General features: G+C 37.9%; 2 protein-coding genes across 4 annotated transcripts; both read right to left on the reverse strand.

Annotated features, from left to right (window-relative positions):
* Window positions 1-1,332: 1,332 nt before the first annotated feature.
* On the reverse strand, window positions 1,333-2,398 carry LOC131397691 (zinc finger protein 677-like). The gene is given in 2 exon segments (XM_058530760.1): window positions 1,333-1,908; window positions 1,988-2,398. Coding segments are annotated over 2 exon segments (987 nt in total).
* An 84-nt stretch (window positions 2,399-2,482) lies between these two features.
* Window positions 2,483-11,307, reverse strand: LOC131397349 (zinc finger protein 677-like). Of its 3 annotated transcripts, XM_058530150.1 has the most exons (3): window positions 11,293-11,307; window positions 9,078-9,231; window positions 7,187-7,251 (listed from the first exon to the last, which is right to left on the reverse strand). In XM_058530150.1, the coding sequence occupies exons 1-3, from the start codon at window positions 11,305-11,307 to the stop codon at window positions 7,187-7,189; spliced, it is 234 nt and encodes a 77-aa protein (XP_058386133.1). The 3 variants fall into 3 exon arrangements, 1 of the variants encoding a protein (XP_058386133.1); XR_009216743.1 differs by lacking the exons at window positions 7,187-7,251; window positions 11,293-11,307 and adding an exon at window positions 2,483-2,553 and having other exon boundaries at window positions 9,105-9,168; XR_009216744.1 differs by lacking the exons at window positions 7,187-7,251; window positions 11,293-11,307 and adding an exon at window positions 2,483-2,553 and having other exon boundaries at window positions 9,078-9,139.
* Window positions 11,308-11,665: the final 358 nt, after the last annotated feature.

Below are 11,665 nucleotides of genomic sequence, written 5' to 3' on the forward strand. Positions count from 1 at the left end.
GCCCACAGTCATACCAACAAATCTAGAGTCTCTGACCACAGAAAGCAAGGTAATTTAGATAATATTTGATATCTATTCTCTGCCACTGCCCATGCTCTCAAATTTATACCACAGTGTACTTTAAAATCAGTGTACTACTTTTCCCAGTTTCCATGGATATGAATAAACCCTCCTAATGAAGGGTTTTTGTTTTACCAACCCTTTCCTGGAGACCATCATGGTGACAAGTGAAGAGCATGTAATCAAACTATAACATCAACAGGCTTCCAAACTTCAGATTCTAAGTCATCAATATTAACATAGCCTTTTCAAGAAACCTCAAATAACTGAATAAAAACATTTTATAAACTGAAGATAGACCTTTCCACTGCTGTCTTTTCTTGATACACATCATCTCATGAGTTTTAAATAATTTGGACTTGTAATTCTCTGTGGAATTCAACATCTGAGGCTGGTTCATCATCAAATGTAAAGGAATTAGTTCCCCCTAGTATGAATTTTGTTATGTGTATTCCGCTGCGAGAACTGGTTAAACAATTTATCATTTTCCATTCATCATATTTCTGTCCAGTATGAATTCCTTGGTGAATACTGAGGTCATTGCTGACAGGCCTTGACATATCTATACGGTTTCCATTTTTATATGAATTCTTTCATGACCATCAAGTTCTGCATATTTGGTGAAGCTGATCACACTCATTACATTTATAAGATTTCTCTCCAGCAAGAATTATGTTCCACGAGTCTTAAACTTTGGATACACCTACCATACATTACATCTCAGTGCTTCTCTCAAAGATATATATTCTGATACCAAATGTGGTCTGAGCCCTGGTTACCAGCTTGGACATATACGTTACTATTACACGCTTTCTCTCCACAATGGAGTCTCTGATGTTGAGTAAGCCTTGAACACTCGCATAAGTTTTGTTCCCATTACAGTTGTAAGGTTTCTTTCTACTATGAATTCTCTGAGAATCCCCAAAGCTTGAGCTTTTGAATAAAACTACTGCTACCTATATTAGGTTTATGATGTTTCTTTTCAGTATGTATTTTCTGATGCCTAGTAAGGCTTGCAAATTGGGTAAAATTATGCCATACTCATTATATTTGTAAGGTCTCTCCAGTATGGATTCTCTCATGCTGAATAAGGCTTGAAAATTGGGTAAAAGATTTGCCACATTAGGCATATTTTCTCTCCAGTATGGATTCTATTATGCTGCTTGAATGCTCACCGAAGCCTCTGCTGCATTCACTACTGTTTAAGGTTTCTCTCCAGTATGGATTTTTTTTGAGTTAACAGATGAAACATCAATAAAAGCTTCGTCACACTCAATAGATTTGTAAGGTTGCTCTCCAGTATAGATTTTCTTGTTTTTTAAGGCATGAAAATTGGGTACAAGATTTGCCACACTCATTACATTGGTAAAGTTTCTCTCCAGTATGGATTCTCTTATGCCTAGCAAATCCTGACCAATCAGCAAAGGCTTTGAGACACTCATTACATTTGTAAGGTTTCTCTCTAGTAGGAATTCTCTGATGAACTGTAAGACGTGACTTTTGACTACATACCTTGCCACACTCATTACATTTCTAAGGTTTCTCTCCAGCGTGGATTCTCTTATGTTGAGTAAGCCTTGACTGCCTAGCAAAGTCTTTGCTGCATTCACTACATTTGTAAGGTTTCTCCCCAGTATGAATTCTCTGATGAATTTCAAGGTGTAACTTTTGCCTATAGGCCTTGCCACACTCACTAGATTTGCAAGGTTTCTCTCCAGTATGGATTATCTGATACCTTTTAAGGCTTACAAAAAGGGTAAAAGCTTTGCCACATTCATCACAGTTGTAAGGTCTCTGTCCAGAACGATTTCTCTCATGATTTGAGAGGTATGAGCTTTTGCTAAAAGCCTTCCCACACTTACTACATTTGTAAGATTTTTCTCTAGTGTGTGCTTGCCCATATTGCCAAGAAAAGATATTTTAAAACCTTCTTATATTTATTACATATATTTTTAACACTGGGAGGAATTTGTTGAAGTGTTGAAAATGAGGAACCATGGTTGATAGATTTCTCAACTTGATTGCATTCATAAATTTTCTCCTCAGTTTGAAATCTCTGCAGTTCAGCCTGCTGTGCCTGCAAATTTAATTGAGTTTTACCTTCCAGACACATTGTATAGTCCTTTCCAGCATCATTTACGTTATTTTTCAGTTTCAGCAAATTGCCTATAAATGGCTCATCATGCATGAAATATTGGTATGTATTATTTTTTGCAGAGACACTCTCCTTTCGAGGAAAATTATTTGTGGATTTATTACATTCATCTATTCTATGACTGAGCTTTCCATTATGGACTAAAGGCACTCTTCTGTGATTTCTGGCATCATATCCCCACATACTCCCAAACTCATGCATATTTTCCATGAGTTCTTTGAGGTCAAAATCCTTGAAACCATGGCTTTCATTTCTTTCCCATACATGGTAGAACTCTCCTTCATTAATGTCTTCTCTTGGTGATAATTCCTTTATTGCAAATCCAGCAGAAAGTCTTCCTATTAAATAGAGATGAGAGAGAAATGTTTTATATTGAATTAGATAATTATACAAAAAGGAATCCTTATAATGAACAAAGTTATGACATTTCTGAATCAATGTCTTAAAACACCATTATAATATATAGGTTTCTACATTTTTATTTTTATAATTTTTCCATATTAATATTTTTCTCTCACTTTTGATAATAAATTTTCAAAACACATTTTACATACTATACATATTTTGTGGCCATATAACTGGATAATTAAATGATACCCCATAGTTAGAGAGTTGATCTATATACTGAATAGTACATAATCACAGGCATAAAATCCTAATGGAGATTTGAGGTTTTCTTCCATAACTCTTAATGTTTATAATAAGGTGTGTTGATATGATGCAAGAAAAAGATACTAAAAGAAATACGTATAAAACAATATTAAGAAATAAAACATTTTTGTAACACATGATAAATCACCAGGTAAGTTAATAACCAACCACAATTATACAAAATAATAGTCTCTGAAATTCTCAAGAATTCTTCCTAAGGAACTAAGGAAAGAATTTACACTGAAGGATCACACAATAGTAACAAGGAACAATATGTTGAGAATCACTAAATTTGAAACATCGGTTTCAGATAAACAAACATTATTGGAAAAATTGAACATTAGGGGGCCCAGCCCTGGTGCCTACTGGTTAAGTTTGGTGAACTCTGCTGCAGTGGCACAAGTTCTATTTCCAGGTGCAGACCCACACCACTCATCAGCGGCAATGCTGTGGAGGCAAACCATATACAAAATAGAGAAAGATTGGCACAGATGTTAGCTCAGGGCCAATATTTCTCAACGAAAAAGAGGAAGATTGGCAACAGATGCAAGCTTGGGACAAATCTTCCTCAGCAAAAAAAAAAAAAAAAAAAAAGAATAAAAGAAGAGCCAGTGCAGGTGGCCGAGTGGTTAAATTTGGTGCACTCCAGTTTAGTGGACTGGGTTAGGTTTCCAGTCGTGGACCTAAACCAGTTGTCAGTGGCCATGCTGTGGCAATGGCCCACACACAAAATAGAGGAAGACTGGCAACAGATGTTACCTCAGGGAGAATCTTCCCCAAGCAAAAAAAAAACAAAGAACATTGATAACAGATGTTAGCTTAGGGCAAATCTTCCTTAGCAAAAAAAAATTATGGAAGACTGTCAGAAATCTCAATTACGATTTCACACCTACAGCTATACAATAGCTAGTACACAGATCAACTTTCTATGAGGTACCATTTAATTATCCACTTAGAGGTTCAAAAAATGTGGATAGTATATAGGACGTGGTTTGAAAATTTATTATCTAAGGTGAGAGAAAACAATACAGAAAAAATTACAAAAAGAAAATCTACAAGATATAATGCAGTGCATGTGCATTGGGAGGCATGGGTCCTGTGGAAAATGGGGTGCCTAGGTGCTCAAAGTTAATATACAGAAAGGCACCAGTGTCATTCATTTCGATAAATACAAGATCTGAGAAAAGGCCAGGACTGGGATTTAGAAAAAGAGAGGAACTCTTTCAGCAAGAGGCATAATACTCATTCTGCAGGAACTATACTATAGGGATAATGGAAACAAGGAAGAGATTAAAATGGGAGATTGTGTGGTGTTATGGGAAGAATGCAAATTTACATCTATTCCAATATTTTCTCTAAAAGTGATCAAACTGAATATGCCATAAATTCCATTTTTAGGGATACACTCAAGAGAGTCACATACACATTCCAAAAGACAAGTACGAGAACGTTCTAATTAAGACCTGAAAGCAAAAACCTGGAAAAGACCACCAAGAGAAGAATGGACAGATTCACTCTGTACAAACACGTATGGATGCAATAAAACCCTCTCAAAGGTCGAGTAATGGAGGGTGACCACGTCTGCTGGATGATGATCTCTGACTGGGGGTTCTGTGTTAGAAAAAAAGTTAGCAGGCTTTTGCCAAGGTTTCGAGTCTTTGGGGATATGATTATATTTGCTAAAACATAACTCGTGAACTCTATTATATAGATTTAAAAATAGAAATTTATCAGTTTTGACATATTGTTAATCTAAGTGTCCTTGTTTGTTATATAAAAATAAAAGTCTCTTTTGCTTTAATATTTTAATTATTTGAAATCATTTTCTTTTAACATTACCATCCCAAAGATAAAAGAAATAGCATGTGGGAAGTGCTCTATGTGTATTAGTAGACATATAGTTACTATCCTTATGAATTTACAGAAATTAATACACACTAATCTAAAAGCAATCAGTTCTAACTTCACAAACATCATCAGAAAGCAGTATCCTTAAAGAGAATTACTAAATGCCCTAGAGCAAAGAATGGTTGGCAAGGGAAAAAGGGTGTTAGTCATAGCATTTAACTGTAGAAACAATTTTTGGCGGTACCACGGTGATCCACGACAGAGGGCTATGTGCACAGATGTGCTAAGCAAAATAAGTGTCCAATAATACTCAGAACAAAAGGACAGCAATGGGATGTGTGTCAATAAGGACCAGGTGACTTTTTAGAGAATTCAGGTGAAAAGGAGGGTAGGGAACAAAACGAGCTCATTGGTTAATTGAAATATGTAATTTCAAGAACTTACACTATCTGGGCAACACGAGTCTCAGAAGCAGTAGTAATGAGGGAACAATGCAGTGTAAAAAAATGCCTAGTTTTTATTAAATAAATAAAAGGGGTCATTTAAATATTAGAATTAGTATAGAAAGTTGTGCATGACGAATCTAGACAGAATTATTCAAATAAACTGTAGCAAAAAAAAGTCAGTGGAATTAAAATCAAATTTAAGTATTTTTCAGAAAACTACACATACTATGGAAAAAGCAATGTATCTTATATAAAAAAATATGCAAAACCACTTGAATGGTATTTCTCTAGCTAAGTAACAACTAAAAAAGGGCTTTCAAAATATTAAAAATTCTCAGTTTAAAAAAGGCAATAGATTTAATTGAGGAAAGTGTGTAGAGATACCACTACACACATACGAGAATAGACAAAATTTAGAACTCTGACAACATGAAACACTGGCAACGATGTGGACAAAGAAGAACTCGCCTTCATTGCTGGTGGGAATGAAAAATGGTACAGCAACATTGGAAGACACTTTGGAGTTTCTTACAAACCTGAACATAGTCTAACAACATGATGTAGCAACCACGGTCCTTCGTATTTACCCAAATGAGTAGAAAACTTATTCGCAACAAAAATTTGCCCATGAATGTTGATAGCAGCTTCATCCATAACTGCCATAACTTGGAAGTAACCACAATGTCTTTCAGAAGGTGAACAGAGAAATAAACTGAGGCACATCCAGATAATGAAAGTATTATCCAGCACTAAAAAGAAATGTGCTATCAAGCCATGAAGAGACATAGATGGAATTGAAATGCATATAACTAAATGAAAGAAGAAAACCTGAAAGGGCTACATACTGTTTAATTCCAACTATATGATATTTTTGAAAAGGCATATGAAGACAGTAAAGAGATCCGTGGTTGCAGGGGTAAAGAAGGAGGGAGAGATGAAGAGGCAGAGCACAGAGGATTCTTAGGGCCAAATTAGTCTATATCATTCTATTATGGTAGATATGTGTCATTATACATTGGTCCAACCCACAGAATGTATAACACCAAGAGTGAATTCTAAGGTAAAGATGGACTTTGGGTGATAAGGAGGTGTCAGTGTAGGTTCATGAATGGTAACAAATGTAGCGCACTGGTGTGGGATGTTGATACTGGGGAAGGTCTGCATGTGTGGGGGCAGGCAATACATGGGAAATCTCTGTACCATTTGCTCTATTTTGCTGTGAAACTAAAAATGCTCAAAAAATTGTCCACCAAAAAAGGTGTCTCAGTGCTACTAAGCACTAAGTCATAAGAAACAGACGTAAAAATAATAAGTAAGACTACCTTTTCAAAAAATTCTGGAGGTTATACAGGTCTTGGACAAACTAATATTGAGTCATAACTAATCAAGAAAGAAATCACATAAAGTATATAAAACAATATTCATTCATGACCCCACAACTCAAAATTGCAGGAAAAAAAAGAACACTATGGGTATCATCAAAAATATTCAACTGATGAAATAAATAGAAAACAAGGTCATTTGTAACAATGAAGTTTGCACGATGAAAGTATGAGTGACTTAAACAAAACAAAGTACAGTAGATTTAAAAAATGTTGGCATCATTTCACTTTATAAACTCCTTCAGTAAGTTGTGTCAAAAGCATATTTGTTGAAGGTGAATGAAGAAGAGCACACACATGGGATAAGCAATGTGGCATGAAAAGCAGTTTAGTCAACAGTCTCATAGAAATTACGTTGTGAACTTGGACAGTGTTCTCCTTAGGTTAATTTCCTACATCTTTTAGTTATCGCCTGCTCAAAGGAGACGATCATATTATGTCTGATCAGTACTGTCATAGCGCCCTTAGGAGACAGTGATCAACTCCTCAAAAACCGGGACAACTGGAAACACTGATTTATCAGTCAGGCTCTAATACTTTCCACCTCAGGATCTTGGGACATGCTGACCACTACCCACTGGCTTCCAGAGGCACTTCTGTAAGTAGCAGGATGATCTTCTATCATTATTAATCAGTGCTCTCCTTCAAGAATTTTCTGTTACCCAGTAAACACCGTCCACAGGAGAGTCCACCAGAAGTTGTCCATCACCTAAAGATGAGTTATCTCAACAGAAAAAGAGGATGAAATTTCAGACCCTTGGAATGTGTATTTCAAAAGCAAGTTTCAGAGGGAAAATCTTAGGAGAATAAGAAATCAAGAAGACCAAGGTCTTTCTATGTTCCCTAACAGACAGAGCAGAAAGAGGGAGAAAAATCTAAGGTATGGGGGTAAAATAGAGCCAGATTCTGGGGCAATCTTGAGAAGGGGCTGTGTGTTATGCCTACAGGCTGTGGGGTGAGTGCCTGAAAGACTGAGATACACTCCCATGTAGCAACGGGAACCAAAGAGAGGATTTCAGTGTCTAGTCTTTACATTACTGCTCAGTCACAGTGTCAATCTCAAATCCCAATCCTCTTTACACACATGTGGCAAAAAGAGAACTGAAGAGATGGCTGAGGGGCCTGAACAGGCAGGCAGGGCTTGACACAGCCCAGGGAGTTTCACAGAACCCCAGCGACAATGGAAGAGCAGCTATTTTCTTGTCCATCTCCTGAGAAGTTCTCCCAAGAATACAAAATGTGAATGGAAAGTGAATAGGTCCTGGAGTCAGGACTATAGAGGCCTCAAATCTGACCTCTATGGAATGAGAAACAAGAGAGAAGAAGGGGAAAGAAGACTCCATAGAGAAGGCCATCTTGGTCTCCCTCAAACCAAGGGGCCACAGTGGTGAGAGTAGCCAGACAACAGAGTATTGTACGCCATGATAAAGCTTTTCCCTGCCTCTGCATGAGCTGGAGCATCATGGTAGAGTGTAAGTTTAAATATTTACACATTTCGATAGCAGTGGTAAGTGTGTTTGTGGTTGGTGGGGGGAAGGTCTTTTGAGAGCTCATAAGAAAGAAACTTTTATTTTCCCACAAACCTTTACCCATTGAGGACAGTTTCTAAAACAATATTTAACAGGGCAGCTTAGTCTGAGCCCATCTATCTGAGCTCTTACTTGTGTTCACATCTCCATACATTCCAATCCGTTTCCATTCTTTCCTACTTTCCCTTCACTCTCCACAGGCCAGAACTGTGTCCCTTGCTCAAAAATGGAGATAATATGCTACTCAAGAGAGATTTCCACTTACAAGCAAGACATAGGCTATGTCCTTCCAGAACGTATCCCCAGATCTTTGTTCAACTAAGAGAAGACATTATTGATGGGTCTAGAAAAGTATTTCAAAAATCAGTCAACTGACTGCCTCCTGTTATTTTAAGTATGCAGGTATCTGGGGCTGGCCCGGTAGCATAGTGGTTAATTTTGGCATACTCTGCTCTGGCGGCCCAGGATCACCAGTTCAGCCCACAGGCACAGAATTACACCACTTGTCAGCCACGCTGTGCCAGTGAGCCACATGTCAAAAGGGGAAGATTGGAACAGATGTTAATTCAGGGCTAATCTTTCTCAAGCTAAAAAAAAAAAAAAAAAAAAAAAGAGAGCGAGAGAAAGGTTGGTAACTGACATTAGCTCAGGGCAAATCTTCCACAGGAAAGGAAAAAAGCCTATGCAGGCATCTAGCTCTCTCCCAAGAACTACTGAATCAAAAGCACAACAGTAAAACCACAGAATCAGACACTTTTAAAAATTTGCCATAAGATTCTCTGACTATTACTGTTCTGCAACCACCACTAACCAAGCACAACATGTGGAGAACTTCTGAAGTAAGGGGACGGTTAGGGTCCATGTGCCTCACTAGGAAGCCTTTCCTTTCTGAACCAAACAGTTTCAATCACTCTCTCAAGAACAGGGATTTGGAACTCAGACAAGAAAGTCAGGAACTCCCAAGAGACTCACAAGGGAGAACGCAAAGATATACAAAAGTAGCTACCAACTTCAGAGGGGAAGTTATCCTCACCCAGGGAAAGCAGGTTCCTGTAGTTCTCCAACATCACGTCCCTGTACAAGGCCCTCTGAGCAGGGTCCAGGCATTCCCAGTCCTCCCGAGTGAATTCTATAGCCACATCCCTGAAGGTCAACCATCCCTGAAAAGAGAGCACATTTCACCATGTCAACAGGGACAGAGTTATTATTTTGACACAAAATGGGACAAGCAGAGATGTGTAAGGATTGACTCAGCTGGAGTCAAGTGTTCTCACTGATGATGTAGTAAAATTCTGAGCAAGTTACAGTGCTCTAATTTTCTTTTAACTGAGGTGTAATTCACATAAAGTTAGCCATTTTAAACTACAATAGAGTAGAATTTAGTACATTCACAGTTACAAACATCCCCTCTATCTAGTTCAAAAACATCTTTCTCATCCCAAAGGAAATCCACCACCCATTAAGCAGTTGCTTCCCACTCCCCTCTCCCCCCAGGCCCTGGTAAACACTAATATGCTTTCTGTCCCTATTTTAGATACTTGCATATCACTGGAATGGTATGAAACATGTGACCCTTTTGTGTCCGGCTTCTTTCACTGAGAATAATAGTTTTTGTTCATCCATGATGTACTGTATTCCTTTTTTATAGTTCACAATTTCATTGTATGATTATATCAAATTTTATTCATTCACTCATCCTTTCATGGACATTTGAGTTGTCACCACATTTTGGCTAATGTTAATAATGCTGCTATGAACATGTGTTTGAATATCTGTTTTTAATTCTTTTGCCTATGTACCTAGAAGTAGAATTACTGGTTACATGGCTTAATTTTTTAAGGACCTGCCACACTGTATTCCACAGTAGTGACACCATTTTCCAACAGCGTATCAGGATTCTAAATTCTCCACATCTTTACCAAAACTTGCCATTTTCTGTTTTAGTATATTCATCCTCATACATGTGAAATGGTATTCCATTGTGGGTTTGATTTTGCATTTTCCTGATGACTGATGTTATTGACAACCTCCTCATGTGCTTGTTGGCCACTGTACATCTTTTATGCAGAAATGTCTATTAAAGTCCTTTGACCATTTTTTTAATCAAGTTCTTTCAACTCTGATTGAGTTGCAGGAGTTCTTCATATATTCTGGATACTAGAATCTGACCAGATCCGTGATTTGCAAATACTTTCTCGCATTTGGTAGACTGTGTTTCACTTATGTGATAGTGCCCTTCAATACACATATTTTTTCATTTTGATGGAGACCCATTTATCTATTTTGTCTTTCTCTCTTTGCTTTTGGTGTCATATCTAAAAGTCCACTGCCAAATCCAAGGTTATCAAGATTTACCCCTGGGGCGGCCTAGTGGCACAGTGGTTAAGTGCGCATGCTCCGGTGCAGCAGCCTGCGTTCACAGGTTCGGATCCCAGGTTTGCACTGATGCACTGCTTGTCAAACCATGCTGTGGCGCCATCCCATATAAAGCAGAGGAAGACGGGCATGGATGTTAGCCCAGGGCAGGGCCAGTCTTCCTCAGCAAAAAGAGGAGGACTGGCGATGGATGTTACCTCAGGGCTAATCTTCCTCAAAAGAAAAGATTTACCTGTGTGTTTTCATCAGAGTTTTATAGTTTTAGGTTTACATTTACTCTTTGGTTCATTTTGAATTAATTTTTTAAATGGGGAAAGGTAGAGGTTCAATTTCATTCTCTTTCATGTGGATGTGCAGTTGTTTCAGCACCTCTTAAGAAACTATTCTTTTCTCAGTGAAAGTTTTTACAAGTTTGTAAAAAAGGAACTGATTAGAGACGTGTGGGTTTATTTGTGGACTTTCAGTTCTATTGCTCTGATTTATATTTTTATCCTCATGCTGGAACCACAGTTTTGATTACTCTAGGTTTGTAATCAAGTTTCACATCGGGAATTTTATCCTCCAACTTCGTTCTTCTTTTTCACCATTGTTTTGGTTATTTTGGGTCCTTAACAATTCAATGTGTATTTTAAAATTAGGTTTCCTATTTGTGCAAAAAAGACTGTTGGGATTTTGGTGGGGATTCCACTGAATCTCTAGAATACTTTGAAGAGTACTGTCAGCTAAATAACACTAAGTCAACACTTTAGGTAGGACCCTTCAGAGACAGAGAAGATTAGCAAGTCCAACATATGGCAATTTAGGAAGGAGAGAACAGAACAATCAACTAAGAATGTGACTTTTACCTTGGAAAGAGCCATTCCACCTTTCTTTCCTCTTCCTCTGAGATTCTCAGGTTAGATTATTCTGTATGACAAAAATACGTTGTTCAATGCTTAGAATCCCCACACCCCCTTCCTCTGCCACAAGTATACACATACGGAGAACCACAATACAGGGGACAGACAGCTCTTTGTTGCCCACTGTAACAGGAGGGAGCAGGGGCAATAAACTCCATACAGAGACCAATATGTGAGTTTTTCACACAGTTCTCCAGGAAGCCCTCCCCTCCTACCAAACCCACACACTCTGCTGCAACTGCACTGTCCTTTGTCCACCTGGCATGAAGTGTAAGGAAACTGCCTTATCCAAAATCTTGACTCCTCCCCAGGTAGCCCG

The sequence above is a fragment of the Diceros bicornis genome, chromosome 34 (genome assembly GCF_020826845.1).
Source record: "Diceros bicornis minor isolate mBicDic1 chromosome 34, mDicBic1.mat.cur, whole genome shotgun sequence".
In the NCBI taxonomy this organism is placed as follows: domain Eukaryota; kingdom Metazoa; phylum Chordata; class Mammalia; order Perissodactyla; family Rhinocerotidae; genus Diceros; species Diceros bicornis.